This window comes from Phyllobates terribilis, unplaced genomic scaffold (genome assembly GCF_046119375.1).
Source record: "Phyllobates terribilis strain yellow unplaced genomic scaffold, ASM4611937v1 Scaffold_13__5_contigs__length_258822181, whole genome shotgun sequence".
NCBI classification, from domain to species: Eukaryota; Metazoa; Chordata; class Amphibia; order Anura; family Dendrobatidae; genus Phyllobates; species Phyllobates terribilis.
This window is the reverse complement of record NW_027362773.1, coordinates 168,813,211-168,837,661: the sequence shown is the minus strand read 5'-3', so window position 1 is coordinate 168,837,661 and position 24,451 is coordinate 168,813,211. Positions and strand designations below refer to the sequence as shown.

General features: G+C 56.3%; 1 protein-coding gene across 7 annotated transcripts in view; it reads right to left on the bottom strand.

The window, feature by feature from the left end:
- PLEKHA7 (pleckstrin homology domain containing A7) overlaps positions 1-24,451 on the bottom strand; it is a 374,164-nt gene that overhangs the window by 131,050 nt on the left and 218,663 nt on the right. For all 7 annotated transcript variants that reach the window (XM_073659050.1, XM_073659044.1, XM_073659045.1 and 4 more), the window contains 4 exons: positions 19,382-19,493; positions 3,036-3,140; positions 2,017-2,089; positions 1,840-1,940 (listed from right to left, as the gene is read on the bottom strand). In XM_073659050.1, the coding sequence (XP_073515151.1) occupies positions 1,840-1,940; positions 2,017-2,089; positions 3,036-3,140; positions 19,382-19,493 (391 nt within the window). The remainder of the gene's footprint in view (positions 1-1,839; positions 1,941-2,016; positions 2,090-3,035; positions 3,141-19,381; positions 19,494-24,451) is intronic.

Sequence of the window (24,451 nt, the reverse complement as noted above, 5' to 3'; positions counted from 1 at the left end):
CTCTCTATACACTGCCCCTAGTGGACAAACAGCAGATTTGGGTTCTGATCTATGCTGATGACACCCAACTATACACCTCTGCTCCGGACATCACCCCTACCCCAATACCCGTGATTGTCTGTCTGCTGTCTCTAACATCATGTCTTCCCTCTATCTGACACTGAATCTCTCCAAAACTGAACTCCTTGTGTTTCCTCCCTCTACTTACCTATCTATACCTGACTTTTCAATTTCCTTGGGTGCTGCCACCATAACTCCCAGCAGCACGCCCGCTGCCTTGGGGTCATATTCGACACTAACCTTTCCTTTACCCCCCATATCCGATCACTCACTCGCTCCTGTCACCTGCATCTTAAAAACATCTCCAGAATCCGACCTTTTCTCACCTTTGATACTGCGAAAAAAATTACTGTCGCTCTCATTCACTGTACTGGACTACGGCAACTCTCTACTGATCGGTCTCACTCTAAACAATCTCTCTTCTCTCCAATCCATCCTGAATGCGGCAGCCAGAGTCGTATTTCTGTCCAGCTGCTTCACCGACGCCTCTACCCTGTGCCAGTCATTGCACTTGTTACCCATTCACCACAGAACACAATACAAACTCATCTCTCACCCACAAAGCTCTGCACAGTTCTGCACCGCCCTACATCTCATCCCTCATTTCTGTCTATCGTCCCTCCCATGCCCTCCGTTCTGCAACTGATCTAAGACTAACATCTTCCTTAATCCGAACCTCGCACCTCCGTCTCCAAGACTTCTCTCGTGCTGCACCAGTTTTCTGGACTGCACTGCCCCAAACGATCCGACTGATATCTAGCCCCCGTGTCTTCTAACGTGCTTTAAAAACCCATCTGTTTAGACAAGCCGATCACCTCAACTCAGCAACCTAACTCTCCCATGTTCCCTCCTAAATGTTAATCTTAATCTGCTCCTGCGTATTCATCTGTCTCCACATCCTCCATGCACCCAATACCACACGGTATCTGCCCTTAGACAGATACTGGCTGATGACCATGTTCTACCTATTGTGTCCCCCCATTTCCATATAGATTGTAGCTTGCGAGCAGCCGGACTCTCACTGCTCCTGTAACTGTGAAATGTGATACATTGTATTGTTTATATTTTCTGTATATGTCCCTACTTAATTATAAAGTGCTGCGGAATATGTTGGCGCTATAGAAATAAAAAATTATTATTATTATTATTATGAGCGACGGCGGCTCGGGGTCATTCATGAGGAAAGGATCGTGGGCATCAGAGGCCAAGAATGCGGGCGGTAATGAGGGATGAATGGAGTCCTGACGAGCCGTGTGTGATTAACCAGCCGGGGGCTCAGCCTCGCCAGGTCTGGGGATGGCGGGCCTCCTATACTGGGGGGCGGCGGGCCTCCTATACTGGGGGGCGGCGGCGGGCCTCCTATACTGGGGGGGGGGGCGGCGGGCCTCCTATACTGGGAGGCGGCGGGCCTCCTATACTGGGGGGCGGCGGCGGGCCTCCTATACTGGGGGGCGGCGGCGGGCCTCCTATACTGGGGGGCGGCGGCGGGCCTCCTATACTGGGGGGCGGCGGCGGGCCTCCTATACTGGGGGGCGGCGGGCCTCCTATACTGGGGGGCGGCGGGCCTCCTATACTGGGGGGCGGCGGGCCTCCTATACTGGGGGGGGGGGTGGCGGGCCTCCTATACTGGGGGGCGGCGGCGGGCCTCCTATACTGGGGGGCGGCGGCGGGCCTCCTATACTGGGGGGCGGCGGGCCTCCTATACTGGGTGAATGCTGCGCCCTGGACACAGCCTCCGTCCTCCTTGTGCCGACAGCCTCTACAAATGCACCACATTACCTTAAAGGAATATCTGCGGTTTATCCGATCCTCGGGCCCGGTGACGGAGATGATGTAACTCGGGAGCGGGATGCTGCCCAGGACGGCTTCTTCCCTGCTGTCTGAGAGATGGCGGGGGCCAGTTACACCATTATATTATTACAGTCCGAGGACTGAAGCCCCAGTGCACGGCCTCACCTTTATAGTAGAAAAGGCAATAATCTGAGAGCAGGAACCACCGCCTCTTCCACAGCTTCATCCCTGAGCTGTCCTGTAGAGGGCACAAGACATGGTGAACATGGGGGAGAGCGCTGCCCTCCCAACGAGCGCTGCCCCCCCAACGAGCGCTGCCCTCCCAAAGAGCGCTGACCCCCCAACGAGCGCTGCCCTCCCAACGAGCGCTGCCCTCCCAACGAGCGCTGCCCCCCCAACGAGCGCTGACCCCCCAACGAGCGCTGACCCCCCAACGAGCGCTGACCCCCCAACGAGTGCTGCCCTCCCAACGAGCGCTGCCCTCCCGAGGAGTGCCAGGGCTGTGGAGTCGGTCAACCAAACCTCCGACTCCCCAATTTCCATGACTCCGACCCCCTCATACACGGCTCCCGGACCCCCTCATACACGGCTCCCGGACCCCCTCATACACGGCTGATGTGTAAGTGATAAATTTACTGCAGCAGATTCATCTCAGTAAAGTCCAGACCCTGAGATCAGGAATAGGACGGACATTTATAGGACAGTTCAGAACTTTCCGAAATTATTATGAAAAAATATTCCCCACAAACTGCATTGAACGACTGCACCCAATTTATTATCTATTTTAGGAGTCGGAGTCGGTCCATTTTATACCGACTCCAACATCGACTCCACAAAAATGGGCTCCGACTCAGACTTCAACTCCACAGCCCTGCCCTCAACGAGGGCTGCCCCCCAATGAGCTCTGCAGTCCACGAGCACCACCCTCCACAAGCACCGCCCTCCACGAGCGCCACCCTCCACAAGCACCGCCCTCCACGAGCGCCGCCCTCCACGAGCGCCACCCTCCACGAGCACCACCCTCCACAAGCACCGCCCTCCACGAGCACCACCCTCCACAAGCACCGCCCTCCACGAGCACCACCCTCCACAAGCACCGCCCTCCACGAGCGCCGCCCTCCACGAGCGCCACCCTCCACGAGCGCCACCCTCCACGAGTGCCGCCCTCCACGAGTGCTGCCCACCTGCTTGTAGAGCCATCCTCGCACCAGCACCGGCACACTCGGGTTTCTCTTTATAGACTGGTCTCTCTTGCCGAAGCTGTACACCTTCCCCACAGATTTAGACGCCTGAAATAACAGCGGTGAGAGAAGAAAACCCGCGACAATGAAGGATCTGACAAACAGCGTCCAACACCCGAACCACACGGCGAAAACTATGGTGGACAGGACCCAGGACATGGAAGAGATGGTGCCGACCGCCCTGACGCAGACCGTCCTGTCACTGACCGCCCTGACGCAGACTGTCCTGTCACCGACCGCCCTGACGCAGATCGTCCTGTCACTGACCGCCCTGACGCACACTGTCCTGTCACCGACCGCCCTGACGCAGATCGTCCTGTCACCGACCGCCCTGACGCAGACTGTCCTGTCACCGACCGCCCTGACGCAGATCGTCCTGTCACTGACCGCCCTGACGCACACTGTCCTGTCACCGACCGCCCTGACGCAGATCGTCCTGTCACCGACCGCCCTGACGCAGACTGTCCTGTCACCGACCGCCCTGACGCAGACTGTCCTGTCACCGACCGCCCTGACGCAGACCATCCTGTCCCTGACGCAGACCGTCCTGTCCCTGACCACCCTGACGCAGACCGTAATGTCCCTGACACAGACCGTCCTGTCCCTGACCGCCCTGATGCAGACCGTCCTGTCCCTGATGCAGACTGTCCTGTCACAGACCGCCCTGACGCAGACCGTCCTGTCCCTGACCGCCCTGACGCAGACCGTCCTGTCCCTGACCGCCCTGACACAGACCGTCCTGTCCCTGACCGCCCTGACGCAGACCGTCCTGTCCCTGACCGCCCTGACGCAGACCGTAATGTCCCTGACACAGACCGTCCTGTCCCTGACCGCCCTCTCCCTGACCGCCCTGACGCAGACCGTAATGTCCCTGACGCAGACCGTCCTGTCACCGACCGCCCTGACGCAGACAATCCTGTCCCTGATGCAGACCGTCCTGTCCCTGACGCAGACCGTCCAGTCCCTGATGCAGACCGTCCTGTCACCGACCGCCCTGACGCAGACCGTCCAGTCCCTGATGCTGACCGTCCTGTCACCGACCGCCCTGACGCAGACCGTCCTGTCCCTGATGCAGACCGTCCTGTCACCGACCGCCCTGACGCAGACCGTCCTGTCCCTGATGCAGACCGTCCTGTCACCGACCGCCCTGACGCAGAACGTCCTGTGCCTGACCGCCCTGACGCAGACTGTCCTGTCCCTGATGCAGACCGTCCTGTCCCTGACTGCCCTGACGCAGACCGTCCTGTCCCTGACGCAGATCGTCCTGTCCCTGACGCAGACCGTCCTGTCCCTGACGCAGACCGTCCTGTCCCTGACCGCCCTGACGCACACCGTCCTGTCCCTGATGCAGACCGTCCTGTCCCTGACCGCCCTGACGCAGACCGTAATTTCCCTGACGCAGACCGTCCTGTCACCGACCGCCCTGACGCAGACCGTCCTCTCCCAGACCGCCCTGACGCAGACCGTCCTGTCCCAGACCGCCCTGACGCAGACCGTCCTGTCCCTGATGCAGACCGTCCTGTACCTGACCGTCCTGACGCAGATCGTCCTGTCCCTGATGCAGACCGTTCTGTCCCTGACCGCCCAGACGCAGACCGTCCAGTCCCTGATGCAGACTGTCCTGTCACCGACCGCCCTGACGCAGACCGTCCAGTCCCTGGTGCAGACCGTCCTGTCACCGCCGCCCTGACGCAGACCGTCCTGTCCCTGACCGCCCTGACGCAGACCGTCCTGTCCCTGATGCAGACCGTCCTGTCCCTGACCGCCCTGACGCAGATGTTACTGTCCCTGACGCAGACCGTTCTGTCACCAACCGCCCTGGTGCGAGCCTACATGTTCACATCTGGGTTCAGTCGTCGACCGCATTGCCAGTTATACGCGGCTCTTTGCTCTAGGGCCTCATACAGGGGGCCGCGCTAAGGAGACCCCTCTACGTTCTGACACTAAGTAGTAAAGATGGCGGCTGATACATCAGCAACGAATCTGAGGACGGAGGGGTGTACACAGTATATACAGGACGGGGGGGTGTACACAGTATATACAGGACGGGGGGGGTGTACACAGTATATACAGGACGGGGGGGTGTACACAGTATATACAGGACGGGGGGGTGTACACAGTATATACAGGACGGAGGGGTGTACACAGTATATACAGGACGGGGGGGTGTACACAGTATATACAGGACGGGGGGGAGCACACAGTGTATACAGGACGGAGGGGTGTACACAGTATATACAGGACGGAGGGGTGTACACAGTATATACAGGACGGGGGGGTGTACACAGTATATACAGGACGGGGGGGTGTACACAGTATATACAGGACGGGGGGGTGTACACAGTGTATACAGGACGGAGGGGTGTACACAGTATATACAGGACGGAGGGGTGTACACAGTATATACAGGACGGAGGGGTGTACACAGTATATACAGGACGGAGGGGTGTACACAGTATATACAGGACGGAGGGGTGTACACAGTATATACAGGACGGAGGGGTGTACACAGTATATACAGGACGGAGGGGTGTACACAGTATATACAGGACGGGGGGGTGTACACAGTATATACAGGACGGGGGGGTGTACACAGTATATACAGGACGGAGGGGTGTACACTGTATATACAGGACGGAGGGGTGTACACAGTATATACAGGACGGAGGGGTGTACACAGTATATACAGGACGGGGGGGGGTGTACACAGTATATACAGGACGGAGGGGTGTACACAGTATATACAGGACGGGGGGGGTGTACACAGTATATACAGGACGGAGGGGTGTACACAGTATATACAGGACGGAGGGGTGTACACAGTATATACAGGACGGGGGGGGTGTACACAGTATATACAGGACGGGGGGTGTACACAGTATATACAGGACGGGGGGGGTGTACACAGTATATACAGGACGGAGGGGTGTACACAGTATATACAGGACGGAGGGGTGTACACAGTATATACAGGACGGGGGGGGTGTACACAGTATATACAGGACGGGGGGTGTACACAGTATATACAGGACGGGGGGGGTGTACACAGTATATACAGGACGGGGGGGTGTACACAGTATATACAGGAAGGAGGGGTGTACACAGTATATACAGGACGGGGGGGTGTACACAGTATATACAGGACGGAGGGGTGTACACAGTATATACAGGACGGAGGGGTGTACACAGTATATACAGGACGGAGGGGTGTACACAGTATATACAGGACGGGGGGGGGTGTACACAGTATATACAGGACGGGGGGGTGTACACAGTATATACAGGACGGGGGGGTGTACACAGTATATACAGGACGGGGGGGTGTACACAGTATATACAGGACGGGGGGGGTGTACACAGTATATACAGGACGGGGGGGGTGTACACAGTATATACAGGACGGGGGGGTGTACACAGTATATACAGGACGGGGGGGGTGTACACAGTATATACAGGACGGAGGGGTGTACACAGTATATACAGGACGGAGGGGTGTACACAGTATATACAGGACGGGGGGGGGTGTACACAGTATATACAGGACGGAGGGGTGTACACAGTATATACAGGACGGAGGGGTGTACACAGTATATACAGGACGGGGGGTGTACACAGTATATACAGGACGGGGGGGAGCACACAGTATATACAGGACAGAGGGGTGTACACAGTATATACAGGACGGGGGGTGTACACAGTATATACAGGACGGAGGGGTGTACACAGTATATACAGGACGGAGGGGTGTACACAGTATATACAGGACGGGGGGGTGTACACAGTATATACAGGACGGAGGGGTGTACACAGTATATACAGGACGGAGGGGTGTACACAGTATATACAGGACGGGGGGGTGTACACAGTATATACAGGACGGAGGGGTGTACACAGTATATACAGGACGGGGGTGTACACAGTATATACAGGACGGGGGGTGTACACAGTATATACAGGACGGGGGGGTGTACACAGTATATACAGGACGGGGGGGTGTACACAGTATATACAGGACGGGGGGGGTGTACACAGTATATACAGGACGGGGGGGTGTACACAGTATATACAGGACGGGGGGGGTGTACACAGTATATACAGGACGGGGGGGGTGTACACAGTATATACAGGACGGGGGGGTGTACACAGTATATACAGGACGGGGGGGGTGTACACAGTATATACAGGACGGAGGGGTGTACACAGTATATACAGGACGGAGGGGTGTACACAGTATATACAGGACGGGGGGGGGTGTACACAGTATATACAGGACGGAGGGGTGTACACAGTATATACAGGACGGAGGGGTGTACACAGTATATACAGGACGGGGGGTGTACACAGTATATACAGGACGGGGGGGAGCACACAGTATATACAGGACAGAGGGGTGTACACAGTATATACAGGACGGGGGGTGTACACAGTATATACAGGACGGAGGGGTGTACACAGTATATACAGGACGGAGGGGTGTACACAGTATATACAGGACGGGGGGGTGTACACAGTATATACAGGACGGAGGGGTGTACACAGTATATACAGGACGGAGGGGTGTACACAGTATATACAGGACGGGGGGGTGTACACAGTATATACAGGACGGAGGGGTGTACACAGTATATACAGGACGGGGGTGTACACAGTATATACAGGACGGGGGGGTGTACACAGTATATACAGGACGGGGGGGTGTACACAGTATATACAGGACGGGGGGGTGTACACAGTATATACAGGACGGGGGGTGTACACAGTATATACAGGACGGGGGGGTGTACACAGTATATACAGGACGGGGGGGGTGTACACAGTATATACAGGACGGAGGGGTGTACACAGTATATACAGGACGGAGGGGTGTACACAGTATATACAGGACGGGGGGGGTGTACACAGTATATACAGGACGGAGGGGTGTACACAGTATATACAGGACGGAGGGGTGTACACAGTATATACAGGACGGGGGGTGTACACAGTATATACAGGACGGGGGGGAGCACACAGTATATACAGGACAGAGGGGTGTACACAGTATATACAGGACGGGGGGTGTACACAGTATATACAGGACGGAGGGGTGACACAGGATACAGACGCGAGGGGTGTACACAGTATATACAGGACGGAGGGGTGTACACAGTATATACAGGACGGGGGGTGTACACAGTATATACAGGACGGAGGGGTGTACACAGTATATACAGGACGGGGGGGTGTACACAGTATATACAGGACGGGGGGGTGTACACAGTATATACAGGACGGAGGGGTGTACACAGTATATACAGGACGGGGGTGTACACAGTATATACAGGACGGAGGGGTGTACACAGTGTATACAGGACGGGGGTGTACACAGTATATACAGGACGGAGGGGTGTACACAGTATATACAGACGGGGGGGTGTACACAGTATATACAGGACGGGGGGGTGTACACAGTATATACAGGACGGGGGGTGTACACAGTATATACAGGACGGAGGGGTGTACACAGTATATACAGGACGGAGGGGTGTACACAGTTATACAGGACGGGGGGTGTACACAGTATATACAGGACGGAGGGGTGTACACAGTATATACAGGACGGGGGTGTACACAGGTATATACAGGACGGAGGGGTGTACACAGTGTATACAGGACGGGGGGGTGTACACAGTATATACAGGACGGGGGGTGTACACAGTATATACAGGACGGAGGGGTGTACACAGTATATACAGGACGGGGGGGTGTACACAGTATATACAGGACGGAGGGGTGTACACAGTATATACAGGACGGAGGGGTGTACACAGTGTATACAGGACGGGGGTGTACACAGTATATACAGGACGGAGGGGTGTACACAGTGTATACAGGACGGGGGTGTACACAGTATATACAGGACGGAGGGGTGTACACAGTATATACAGGACGGAGGGGTGTACACAGTATATACAGGACGGGGGGGTGTACACAGTATATACAGGACGGGGGGGTGTACACAGTGTATACAGGACGGGGGTGTACACAGTATATACAGGACGGAGGGGTGTACACAGTGTATACAGGACGGGGGTGTACACAGTATATACAGGACGGAGGGGTGTACACAGTGTATACAGGACGGGTGTACACAGTATATACAGGACGGAGGGTGTACACAGTATATACAGGACGGGGGGGTGTACACAGTGTATACAGGACGGGGGTGTACACAGTATATACAGGACGGAGGGGTGTACACAGTGTATACAGGACGGGGGTGTACACAGTATATACAGGACGGAGGGGTGTACACAGTATATACAGGACGGAGGGGTGTACACCGTATATACAGGGACAGAGGGGTGTACACAGTATATACAGGACGGGGGGTGTACACAGTATATACAGGACGGGGGGGTGTACACAGTATATACAGGACGGGGGGGTGTACACAGTATATACAGGACGGGGGTGTGTACACAGTATATACAGGACGGGGGTGTACACAGTATATACAGGACGGAGGGGTGTACACAGTATATACAGGACGGAGGGGTGTACACAGTATATACAGGACGGAGGGGTGTACACAGTATATACAGGACGGGGGGGTGTACACAGTATATACAGGACGGAGGGGTGTACACAGTATATACAGGACGGGAGGGGTGTACACAGTATATACAGGACGGAGGGGTGTACACAGTATATACAGGACGGGGTGTACACAGTATATACAGGACGGGGGGGTGTACACAGTATATACAGGACGGAGGGGTGTACACAGTATATACAGGACGGGGGGGTGTACACAGTATATACAGGACGGAGGGGTGTACACAGTATATACAGGACGGAGGGGTGTACACAGTATATACAGGACGGGGGGGTGTACACAGTATATACAGGACGGGGGGTGTACACAGTAATATACAGACGGGGGGGTGTACACAGTATATACAGGACGGAGGGGTGTACACAGTGTATACAGGACGGGGGGGTGTACACAGTATATACAGGACGAGGGGGTGTACACAGTATATACAGGACGGAGGGGTGTACACAGTATATACAGGACGGGGGGGTGTACACAGTATATACAGGACGGAGGGGTGTACACAGTGTATACAGGACGGGGGTGTACACAGTATATACAGGACGGAGGGGGTGTACACAGTATATACAGGACGGAGGGGTGTACACAGTATATACAGGACGGAGGGGTGTACACAGTATATACAGGACGGAGGGGGTGTACACAGTATATACAGGACGGAGGGGTGTACACAGTATATACAGGACGGAGGGGTGTACACAGTATATACAGGACGGGGGGGTGTACACAGTATATACAGAACGGGGGGGGTGTACACAGTATATACAGGACGGAGGGGTGTACACAGTATATACAGGACGGGGGGGTGTACACAGTATATACAGGACGGGGGGGGTGTACACAGTATATACAGGACGGAGGGGTGTACACAGTATATACAGGACGGAGGGGTGTACACAGTATATACAGGACGGGGGGTGTACACAGTATATACAGGACGGAGGGGTGTACACAGTATATACAGGACGGAGGGGTGTACACAGTATATACAGGACGGGGGGTGTACACAGTATATACAGGACGGGGGGTGTACACAGTATATACAGGACGGGGGGGTGTACACAGTATATACAGAACGGGGGGGGTGTACACAGTGTATACAGGACAGAGGGGTGTACACAGTATATACAGGACAGAGGGGTGTACACAGTATATACAGAACGGGGGGGGTGTACACAGTATATACAGAACGGGGGGGGTGTACACAGTGAATACAGGACAGAGGGGTGTACACAGTATATACAGGACAGAGGGGTGTACACAGTATATACAGGACGGAGGGGTGTACACAGTGTATACAGGACGGAGGGGTGTACACAGTATATACAGGACGGAGGGGTGTACACAGTGTATACAGGACGGGGGGGTGTACACAGTATATACAGGACGGGGGTGTGTACACAGTATATACAGGACGGAGGGGTGTACACAGTATATACAGGACGGGGGGGTGTACACAGTATATACAGGACGGGGGGTGTACACAGTATATACAGGACGGAGGGGTGTACACAGTGTATACAGGACGGAGGGGTGTACACAGTATATACAGGACGGGGGGGTGTACACAGTATATACAGGACGGGGGGGTGTACACAGTATATACAGGACGGGGGGTGTACACAGTATATACAGGACGGGGGGGTGTACACAGTGTATACAGGACGGAGGGGTGTACACAGTATATACAAGACGGGGGGGTGTACACAGTGTATACAGGACGGGGGGGTGTACACAGTATATACAGGACGGGGGGGTGTACACAGTATATACAGGACGGAGGGGTGTACACAGTATATACAGGACGGGGGGGTGTACACAGTGTATACAGGACGGGGGGGTGTACACAGTATATACAGGACGGGGGGGTGTACACAGTATATACAGGACGGAGGGGTGTACACAGTATATACAGGACGGGGGGGTGTACACAGTGTATACAGGACGGGGGGTGTACACAGTATATACAGGACGGGGGGGTGTACACAGTATATACAGGACGGGGGGGTGTACACAGTATATACAGGACGGGGGGGTGTACACAGTATATACAGGACGGGGGGGTGTACACAGTAAATACAGGACGGAGGGGGTGTACACAGTATATACAGGACGGGGGGTGTACACAGTGTATACAGGACGGGGGGGTGTACACAGTATATACAGGACGGGGGGGTGTACACAGTATATACAGGACGGGGGGGTGTACACAGTATATACAGGACGGGGGGGTGTACACAGTATATACAGGACGGGGGGGTGTACACAGTATATACAGGACGGAGGGGTGTACACCGTATATACAGGACAGAGGGGTGTACACAGTATATACAGGACGGGGGGGTGTACACAGTATATACAGGACGGAGGGGTGTACACAGTATATACAGGACGGGGGGGGTGTACACAGTATATACAGGACGGGGGGGTGTACACAGTATATACAGGACGGAGGGGTGTACACAGTATATACAGGACGGGGGTGTGTACACAGTATATACAGGACGGGGGGGTGTACACAGTATATACAGGACGGGGGGGTGTACACAGTATATACAGGACGGAGGGGTGTACACAGTATATACAGGACGGGGGGGTGTACACAGTATATACAGGACGGGGGGGTGTACACCGTATATACAGGACAGAGGGGTGTACACAGTGTATACAGGACGGGGGGGGTGTACACAGTATATACAGGACGGAGGGGGTGTACACAGTATATACAGGACGGGGGGGTGTACACAGTATATACAGGACGGGGGGGTGTACACAGTATATACAGGACGGAGGGGTGTACACAGTATATACAGGACGGGGGGGTGTACTCAGTGTATACAGGACAGGGGGTGTACACAGTATATACAGGACGGAGGGGTGTACACAGTATATACAGGACAGAGGGGTGTACACAGTATATACAGGACGGGGGGTGTACACAGTATATACAGGACGGGGGGGTGTACACAGTATATACAGGACGGAGGGGTGTACACAGTATATACAGGAAGGAGGGGTGTACACCATATATACAGGACAGCGGGGTGTACACAGTATATACAGGACGGGGGGGTGTACACAGTATATACAGGACGGGGGGGTGTACACAGTATATACAGGACGGGGGGTGTACACCGTATATACAGGACAGAGGGGTGTACACAGTATATACAGGACGGGGGGTGTACACAGTATATACAGGACGGGGGGTGTACACAGTATATACAGGACGGAGGGGTGTACACCGTATATACAGGACGGGGGGTGTACACAGTATATACAGGACGGGGGGGTGTACACAGTATATACAGGACGGAGGGGTGTACACAGTATATACAGGACGGGGGGTGTACACAGTATATACAGGACGGGGGGTGTACACAGTATATACAGGACGGAGGGGTGTACACAGTATATACAGGACGGGGGGGTGTACACAGTATATACAGGACGGGGGGTGTACACAGTATATACAGGACGGGGGGGTGTACACAGTATATACAGGACGGAGGGGTGTACACAGTATATACAGGACGGGGGGTGTACACAGTATATACAGGACGGGGGGTGTACACAGTATATACAGGACGGGGGGGGTGTACACAGTATATACAGGACGGGGGGTGTACACAGTATATACAGGACGGGGGTGTACACAGTATATACAGGACGGGGGGGTGTACACCGTATATACAGGACAGAGGGGTGTACACAGTATATACAGGACGGGGGGTGTACACAGTATATACAGGACGGGGGGTGTACACAGTATATACAGGACGGAGGGGTGTACACCGTATATACAGGACGGGGGGTGTACACAGTATATACAGGACGGGGGGTGTACACAGTATATACAGGACGGGGGGTGAACACAGTATATACAGGACGGAGGGGTGTACACAGTATATACAGGACGGGGGGTGTACACAGTATATACAGGACGGGGGGGTGTACACCGTATATACAGGACGGGGGGGTGTACACCGTATATACAGGACGGGGGGTGTACACAGTATATACAGGACGGGGGGGTGTACACCGTATATACAGGACGGAGGGGTGTACACAGTATATACAGGACGGGGGGGTGTACACAGTATATACAGGACGGGGGGGTGTACACAGTATATACAGGACGGGGGGTGTACACAGTATATACAGGACGGAGGGGTGTACACAGTATATACAGGACGGAGGGGTGTACACAGTATATACAGGACGGAGGGGTGTACACAGTATATACAGGACGGGGGGTGTACACAGTATATACAGGACGGGGGGGTGTACACCGTATATACAGGACGGGGGGTGTACACAGTATATACAGGACGGGGGGGTGTACACCGTATATACAGGACGGAGGGGTGTACACAGTATATACAGGACGGGGGGGTGTACACAGTATATACAGGACGGGGGGGTGTACACAGTATATACAGGACGGGGGGTGTACACAGTATATACAGGACGGGGGGTGTACACAGTATATACAGGACGGAGGGGTGTACACCGTATATACAGGACAGAGGGGTGTACACAGTATATACAGGACGGGGGGTGTACACAGTATATACAGGACGGAGGGGTGTACACCGTATATACAGGACGGGGGGTGTACACAGTATATACAGGACGGAGGGGTGTACACCGTATATACAGGACAGAGGGGTGTACACAGTATATACAGGACGGGGGGGTGTACACAGTATATACAGGACGGGGGGGTGTACACAGTGTATACAGGACGGGGGGTGTACACAGTGTATACAGGACGGGGGGGTGTACACAGTATATACAGGACGGGGGGGTGTACACAGTATATACAGGACGGGGGGTGTACACAGTATATACAGGACGGAGGGGTGTACACAGTATATACAGGACGGAGGGGTGTACACAGTATATACAGGACGGAGGGGTGTACACAGTGTATACAGGATGGAGGGGTGTACACAGTGTATACAGGACGGAGGGGTGTACACAGTGTATACAGGACGGGGGGTGTACACAGTATATACAGGACGGGGGGGTGTACACAGTATATACAGGACGGGGGGTGTACACAGTATATACAGGACGGAGGGGTGTACACAGTATATACAGGACGGAGGGGTGTACACAGTATATACAGGACGGAGGGGTGTACACAGTGTATACAGGATGGAGGGGTGTACACAGTATATACAGGACGGGGGGGTGTACACAGTATATACAGGACGGGGGGGTGTACACAGTATATACAGGACGGAGGGGTGTACACAGTATATACAGGACGGGGGGGGTGTACACAGTATATACAGGACGGAGGGGTGTACACAGTATATACAGGACGGAGGGGTGTACACAGTATATACAGGACGGAGGGGAGCACACAGTGTATACAGGACGGAGGGGTGTACACAGTATATACAGGACGGGGGGGGTGTACACAGTATATACAGGACGGAGGGGTGTACACAGTATATACAGGACGGAGGGGAGCACACAGTGTATACAGGACGGAGGGGTGTACACAGTATATACAGGACGGGGGGGGTGTACACAGTATATACAGGACGGAGGGGTGTACACAGTATATACAGGACGGAGGGGAGCACACAGTATATACAGGACGGAGGGGTGTACACAGTATATACAGGACGGAGGGGTGTACACAGTATATACAGGACGGGGGGGTGTACACAGTATATACAGGACGGGGGGTGTACACAGTATATACAGGACGGAGGGGTGTACACAGTATATACAGGACGGAGGGGTGTACACAGTATATACAGGACGGGGGGTGTACACAGTATATACAGGACGGAGGGGTGTACACAGTATATACAGGACGGAGGGGTGTACACCGTATATACAGGACGGAGGGGTGTACACAGTATATACAGGACGGGGGTGTACACAGTATATACAGGACGGAGGGGTGTACACAGTATATACAGGACGGGGGGTGTACACAGTATATACAGGACGGGGGGGTGTACACAGTATATACAGGACGGAGGGGTGTACACAGTATATACAGGACGGAGGGGTGTACACAGTATATACAGGACGGAGGGGTGTACACCGTATATACAGGACGGAGGGGTGTACACAGTATATACAGGACGGGGGGGTGTACACAGTATATACAGGACGGGGGGTGTACACAGTATATACAGGACGGGGGGTGTACACAGTATATACAGGACGGAGGGGTGTACACAGTATATACAGGACGGAGGGGTGTACACAGTATATACAGGACGGGGGGTGTACACAGTATATACAGGACGGAGGGGTGTACACAGTATATACAGGACGGGGGGGTGTACACAGTATATACAGGACGGAGGGGTGTACACAGTATATACAGGACGGAGGGGTGTACACCGTATATACAGGACGGAGGGGTGTACACAGTATATACAGGACGGGGGGTGTACACAGTATATACAGGACGGGGGGTGTACACAGTATATACAGGACGGAGGGGTGTACACAGTATATACAGGACGGGGGGTGTACACAGTATATACAGGACGGGGGGTGTACACAGTATATACAGGACGGGGGGTGTACACAGTATATACAGGACGGGGGGTGTACACAGTATATACAGGACGGGGGGTGTACACAGTATATACAGGACGGGGGGTGTACACAGTATATACAGGACGGAGGGGTGTACACAGTGTATACAGGACGGAGGGGTGTACACAGTATATACAGGACGGAGGGGTGTACACAGTATATACAGGACGGAGGGGTGTACACAGTATATACAGGACGGGGGGTGTACACAGTATATACAGGACGGGGGGTGTACACAGTATATACAGGACGGGGGGTGTACACAGTATATACAGGACGGGGGGTGTACACAGTATATACAGGACGGAGGGGTGTACACAGTATATACAGGACGGGGGGTGTACACAGTATATACAGGACGGGGGGGTGTACACAGTATATACAGGACGGGGGGGTGTACACAGTATATACAGGACGGAGGGGTGTACACAGTATATACAGGACGGGGGGTGTACACAGTATATACAGGACGGGGGGTGTACACAGTATATACAGGACGGAGGGGTGTACACAGTATATACAGCACGGGGGGTGTACACAGTATATACAGGACGGGGGGGGTGTACACAGTATATACAGGACGGAGGGGTGTACACAGTATATACAGGACGGGGGGTGTACACAGTATATACAGGACTGGGGGTGTACACAGTATATACAGGACGGAGGGGTGTACACAGTATATACAGGACGGGGGGTGTACACAGTATATACAGGACGGGGGGTGTACACAGTATATACAGGACGGGGGGGTGTACACAGTATATACAGGACGGGGGTGTGTACACAGTATATACAGGACGGAGGGGTGTACACAGTATATACAGGACGGGGAGGTGTACACAGTGTATACAAAACGGGGGGGTGTACACAGTATATACAGGACGGAGGGGTGTACACAGTATATACAGGACGGGGGGGTGTACACAGTATATACAGGACGGGGGGGTGTACACAGTATATACAGGACGGAGGGGTGTACACAGTATATACAGGACAGAGGGGTGTACACAGTATATACAGGACGGGGGGTGTACACAGTATATACAGGACGGAGGGTGTACACAGTATATACAGGACGGGGGGGTGTACACAGTATATACAGGACGGAGGGGTGTACACAGTATATACAGGACGGGGGGGTGTACACAGTATATACAGGACGGAGGGGTGTACACAGTATATACAGGACGGAGGGGTGTACACAGTATATACAGGACGGGGGGTGTACACAGTATATACAGGACGGGGGGTGTACACAGTATATACAGGACGGGGGGTGTACACAGTATATACAGGACGGGGGGTGTACACAGTATATACAGGACGAAGGGGTGTACACAGTATATACAGGACAGGGGGGTGTACACAGTATATACAGGACGGGGGGTGTACACAGTATATACAGGACGGGGGGTGTACACAGTATATACAGGACGGAGGGGTGTACACAGTATATACAGGACGGAGGGGTGTACACAGTATATACAGGACGGGGGGTGTACACAGTATATACAGGACGGGGGGTGTACACTGTATATACAGGACGGAGGGGTGTACACAGTATATACAGGACGGGGGGGTGTACACAGTATATACAAGACGGAGGGGTGTACACAGTATATACAGGACGGAGGGGTGTACACAGTATATACAGGACGGGGGGTGTACACAGTATATACATGACGGGGGGTGTACACAGTATATACAGGACGGGGGGTGTACACAGTATATACAGGACGGGGGGTGTACACAGTATATACAGGACGGAGGGGTGTACACAGTATATACAGGACGGGGGGGGTGTACACAGTATATACAGGACGGGGGGTGTACACAGTATATACAGGACGGAGGGGTGTACACAGTATATACAGGACGGGGGGGTGTACACAGTATATACAGGACGGGGGGTGTACACAGTATATACAGGACGGAGGGGGTGTACACAGTATATACAGGACGGAGGGGTGTACACCGTATATACAGGACAGAGGGGTGTACACAGTATATACAGGACGGGGGGTGTACACAGTATATACAGGACGGGGGGTGTACACAGTATATACAGGACGGGGTGGTGTACACAGTATATACAGGACGGGGGGGAGCACACAGTGTATACAGGACGGGGTGGTGTACACAGTATATACAGGACGGGGGGGTGTACACAGTATATACAGGACGGAGGGGTGTACACAGTATATACAGGACGGGGGGGAGCACACAGTGTATACAGAATGGGGGGGTGTACAGAGTGTATACAGAATAGGGGGGGGTGTACACTGTATATACAGAGATTACATATATACACACACAGCGCACGCCGTATACTCGCTCCCGTCCCCGGGTCTCCCGCACTGACTTGCAGATCTCTTTGGGTCCCCAGGACTCTGTTCGGTGTGACCCCCATCTCTGAGGACTCTGTTCGGTGTGACCCCCATCTCTGAGGACTCTGTTCGGTGTGACCCCCATCTCTGAGGACTCTGTTCGGTGTGACCCCCATCTCTGAGGACTCTGTTCGGTGTGACCCCCATCTCTGAGGACTCTGTTCGGTGTGACCCCCATCTCTGAGGACTCTGTTCGGTGTGACCCCCGTCTCTGAGGACTCTGTTCGGTGTGACCCCCATCTCTGAGGACTCTGTTCCGTGTGACCCCCGTCTCTGAGGACTCTGTTCGGTGTGACCCCCATCTCTGAGGACTCTGTTCGGTGTGACCCCCGTCTCTGAGGACTCTGTTCGGTGTGACCCCCATCTCTGAGGACTCTGTTCCGTGTGACCCCCGTCTCTGAGGACTCTGTTCCGTGTGACCCCCATCTCTGCGGACTCTCAGCTCCGGCCGGGGGAGGGGGAGTCTCTGCTGCAGCTGCAGGGTGCACACAATGGGGGGACGCAGGGGCTCCCGGGTGTTCTGCATAGCATGCAATGTAACAGAACCGCAGCTGTGCCTGCAGCCCGAGGCTTCACATCTCACAGGGGCACAGAGGGGTCCCAGAGTCCGTGCCCCTGTCCTGGACTCCTCTCCCCCTCACTGTATATATATATATCCTCCTGTATTGTCATGCGCAGGACCATGCCCCCAGCGTGCACATACAGATGAGGATGGGACTCACCTTAGCGGGGGGCCTGGGCTCGGCAGTGGAAGTGGTCACAGCTGTGGACCCCTCGCTCACCATGCTGTAGGGTCTTTGGTTCATCTGCTGAGGAGACATGACGGAGCCGTCCCTGAGGAAGACAAATGAGAGTGAGGAGGATGCAGCAGAGTCAGAGTCTCATCACATCAGCGCAGCAGCGTCCTCGTGTATCAGTGCAGCCGCTCTGCCCGGGAATGACTGCAGTGAGGACGCAGCACTCTGCCCAGGAATGACTGCAGTGAGGACGCAGCACTCTGCCCGGGAATGACTGCAGTGAGGACGCAGCGCTCTGCCCGGGAATGACTGCAGTGAGGACGCAGCGCTCTGCCCGGGAATGACTGCAGTGAGGACGCAGCGCTCTGCCCGGGAATGACTGCAGTGAGGACGCAGCGCTCTGCCCGGGAATGACTGCAGTGAGGACGCAGCGCTCTGCCCGGGAATGACTGCAGTGAGGACGCAGCGCTCTGCCCGGGAACGACTGCAGTGAGGACGCAGCGCTCTGCCCGGGAATGACTGCAGTGAGGACGCAGCGCTCAGCCCGGGAACGACTGCAGTGAGGACGCAGCGCTCTGCCCGGGAACGACTGCGGTGAGGACGCAGCGCTCTGCCCGAGAATGACTGCAGTGAGGACGCAGCGCTCTGCCCGGGAATGACTGCAGTGAGGACGCAGCGCTCAGCCCGGGAACGACTGCAGTGAGGACGCAGCGCTCTGCCCGGGAATGACTGCAGTGAGGACGCAGCGCTCTGCCCGGGAATGACTGCGGTGAGGACGCAGCGCTCTGCCCTGGAATGACTGCAGTGAGGACGCAGCGCTCTGCCCGGGAATGACTGCAGTGAGGACGCAGCGCTCTGCCCGGGAATGACTGCAGTGAGGACGCAGCGCTCTGCCCGGGAATGACTGCAGTGAGGACGCAGCGCTCTGCCCGGGAATGACTGCAGTGAGGACGCAGCGCTCTGCCCGGGAATGACTGCAGTGAGGACGCAGCGCTCTGCCCGGGAATGACTGCAGTGAGGGCGCAGTGCTCTGCCCGGGAATGACTGCAGTGAGGACGCAGTGCTCTGCCCGGGAATGACTGCAGTGAGGACGCAGCGCTCTGCCCGAGAATGACTGCAGTGAGGGAGCAGCGCTCTGCCCGGGAATGACTGCAGTGAGGACGCAGCGCTCTGCCCGGGAATGACTGCAGGGAGGACGCAGCGCTCTGCCCTGGAATGACTGCGGTGAGGACGCAGCGCTCTGCCCGGAAATGACTGCAGTGAGGACGCAGCGCTCTGCCCGGGAATGACTGCAGGGAGGACGCAGCGCTCTGCCCGAGAATGACTGCAGTGAGGACGCAGCGCTCTGCCCGGGAATGACTGCGGTGAGGACGCAGCGCTCTGCCCGGGAATGACTGCGGTGAGGACGCAGCGCTCTGCCCTGGAATGACTGCGGTGAGGACGCAGCGCTCTGCCCGGAAATGACTGCAGTGAGGACGCAGCGCTCTGCCCGGGAATGACTGCAGGGAGGACGCAGCGCTCTGCCCGGGAATGACTGCAGTGAGGACGCAGCGCTCTGCCCAGGAATGACTGCAGTGAGGACGCAGCGCTCTGCCCAGGAATGACTGCAGTGAGGACGCAGCGCTCTGCCCGGGAATGACTGCAGTGAGGACGCAGCGCTCTGCCCGGGAACGACTGCAGTGAGGACGCAGCGCTCAGCCCGGGAATGACTGCAGTGAGGACGCAGCGCTCTGCCCGGGAATGACTGCAGTGAGGACGCAGCGCTCTGCCCGGGAACGACTGCAGTGAGGACGCAGCGCTCAGCCCGGGAATGACTGCAGTGAGGACGCAGCGCTCTGCCCGGGAATGACTGCAGTGAGGACGCAGCGCTCTGCCCGGGAACGACTGCAGGGAGGACACAGCGCTCTGCCCGGGAACGACTGCAGTGAGGACGCAGCGCTCAGCCCGGGAATGACTGCAGTGAGGACGCAGCGCTCTGCCCGGGAATGACTGCAGTGAGGACGCAGCCGCTCTGCCCGGGAATGACTGCAGTGAGGACGCAGCGCTCTGCCCGGGAACGACTGCAGTGAGGACGCAGCGCTCAGCCCGGGAATGACTGCAGTGAGGACGCAGCGCTCTGCCCGGGAATGACTGCAGTGAGGACGCAGCGCTCTGCCCGGGAACGACTGCAGTGAGGACGCAGCGCTCAGCCCGGGAATGACTGCAGTGAGGACGCAGCGCTCTGCCCGGGAATGACTGCAGTGAGGACGCAGCGCTCTGCCCGGGAACGACTGCAGGGAGGACACAGCGCTCTGCCCGGGAATGACTGCAGTGAGGACGCAGCGCTCTGCCCGAGAATGACTGCAGTGAGGGAGCAGCGCTCTGCCCGAGAATGACTGCAGTGAGGACGCAGCGCTCTGCCCGGGAATGACTGCAGTGAGGACGCAGCGCTCTGCCCGGGAATGATTGCAGTGAGGACGCAGCGCTCAGCCCGGGAATGATTACAGTGAGGACGCAGCGCTCTGCCCTGGATTGACTGCAGTGAGGACGCAGCGCTCTGCCCGGGAATGACTGCAGTGAGGACGCAGTGCTCAGCCCGGGAATGACCGCAGTGAGGACGCAGCGCTCTGCCCGGGAATGACTGCAGTGAGGACGCAGCGCTCTGCCCGAGAATGACTGCAGTGAGGACGCAGCGCTCTGCCCGAGAATGACTGCAGTGAGGACGCAGCGCTCTGCCCGAGAATGACTGCAGTGAGGACGCAGCGCTCAGCCCGGGAATGATTGCAGTGAGGACGCAGCGCTCAGCCCGGGAATGATTGCAGTGAGGACGCAGCGCTCAGCCCGGGAATGATTGCAGTGAGGACGCAGCGCTCAGCCCGGGAATGATTGCAGTGAGGACGCAGCACTCAGCCCGGGAATGATTGCAGTGAGGACGCAGCGCTCAGCCCGGGAATGATTGCAGTGAGGACGCAGCGCTCAGCCCGGGAATGACCGCAGTGAGGACGCAGCGCTCTGCCCGGGAATGACTGCAGTGAGGACGCAGCGCTCTGCCCGGGAATGACTGCAGTGAGGACGCAGCGCTCTGCCCGGGAATGATTGCAGTGAGGACGCAGCACTCTGCCCGGGAATGATTGCAGTGAGGACGCAGCGCTCAGCCCGGGAATGATTGCAGTGAGGACGCAGCGCTCTGCCCGGGAATGATTGCAGTGAGGACGCAGCGCTCAGCCCGGGAATGACCGCAGTGAGGACGCAGCGCTCAGCCCGGGAATGATTGCAGTGAGGACGCAGCGCTCAGCCCGGGAATGATTGCAGTGAGGACGCAGCGCTCAGCCCGGGAATGATTGCAGTGAGGACGCAGCGCTCAGCCCGGGAATGATTGCAGTGAGGACGCAGCGCTCAGCCCGGGAATGATTGCAGTGAGGACGCAGCGCTCAGCCCGGGAATGACCCCAGTGAGGACGCAGCGCTCTGCCCGGGAATGACTGCAGTGAGGACGCAGCGCTCTGCCCGGGAATGACTGCAGTGAGGACGCAGCGCTCTGCCCGAGAATGACTGCAGTGAGGACGCAGAACTCTGCCGGGGAATGACTGCAGTGAGGACGCAGCGCTCTGCCCGAGAATGACCGCAGTGAGGACGCAGCGCTCTGCCCGGGAATGATTGCAGTGAGGACGCAGCGCTCAGCCCGGGAATGATCGCAGTGAGGACGCAGCGCTCTGCCCGGGAATGATTGCAGTGAGGACGCAGCGCTCAGCCCGGGAATGACCGCAGTGAGGACGCAGCGCTCTGCCCGGGAATGATTGCAGTGAGGACGCAGCGCTCTGCCCGGGAATGATTGCAGTGAGGACGCAGCGCTCAGCCCGGGAATGATTGCAGTGAGGACGCAGCGCTCAGCCCGGGAATGACCGCAGTGAGGACGCAGCGCTCTGCCCGGGAATGACTGCAGTGAGGACGCAGCGCTCTGCCCGGGAATGACTGCAGTGAGGACGCAGCGCTCTGCCCGAGAATGACTGCAGTGAGGACGCAGAACTCTGCCGGGGAATGACTGCAGTGAGGACGCAGCGCTCTGCCCGGGAATGACTGCAGTGAGGACGCAGCGCTCTGCCCGGGAATGACTGCAGTGAGGACGCAGCGCTCTGCCCGGGAATGACTGCAGTGAGGACGCAGCGCTCTGCCCGGGAATGACTGCAGTGAGGACGCAGCGCTCTGCCCGGGAATGACTGCAGTGAGGACGCAGCGCTCTGCCCGGGAATGACTGCAGTGAGGACGCAGCGCTCTGCCCGGGAATGACTGCAGTGAGGAAGCAGCGCTCTGCCCGAGAATGACTGCAGTGAGGACGCAGCGCTCTGCCCGGGAATGACTGCAGTGAGGACGCAGCGCTCTGCCCGGGAATGATTGCAGTGAGGACGCAGCGCTCAGCCCGGGAATGATTGCAGTGAGGACGCAGCGCTCTGCCCTGGAATGACTGCAGTGAGGACGCAGCGCTCTGCCCGGGAATGACTGCAGTGAGGACGCAGCGCTCAGCCCGGGAATGACCGCAGTGAGGACGCAGCGCTCTGCCCGGGAATGACTGCAGTGAGGACGCAGCGCTCTGCCCGAGAATGACTGCAGTGAGGACGCAGCGCTCTGCCCGAGAATGACTGCAGTGAGGACGCAGCGCTCTGCCCGAGAATGACTGCAGTGAGGACGCAGCGCTCAGCCCGGGAATGATTGCAGTGAGGACGCAGCGCTCAGCCCGGGAATGATTGCAGTGAGGACGCAGCGCTCAGCCCGGGAATGATTGCAGTGAGGACGCAGCGCTCAGCCCGGGAATGATTGCAGTGAGGACGCAGCACTCAGCCCGGGAATGATTGCAGTGAGGACGCAGCGCTCAGCCCGGGAATGATTGCAGTGAGGACGCAGCGCTCAGCCCGGGAATGACCGCAGTGAGGACGCAGCGCTCTGCCCGGGAATGACTGCAGTGAGGACGCAGCGCTCTGCCCGGGAATGACTGCAGTGAGGACGCAGCGCTCTGCCCGGGAATGATTGCAGTGAGGACGCAGCACTCTGCCCGGGAATGATTGCAGTGAGGACGCAGCGC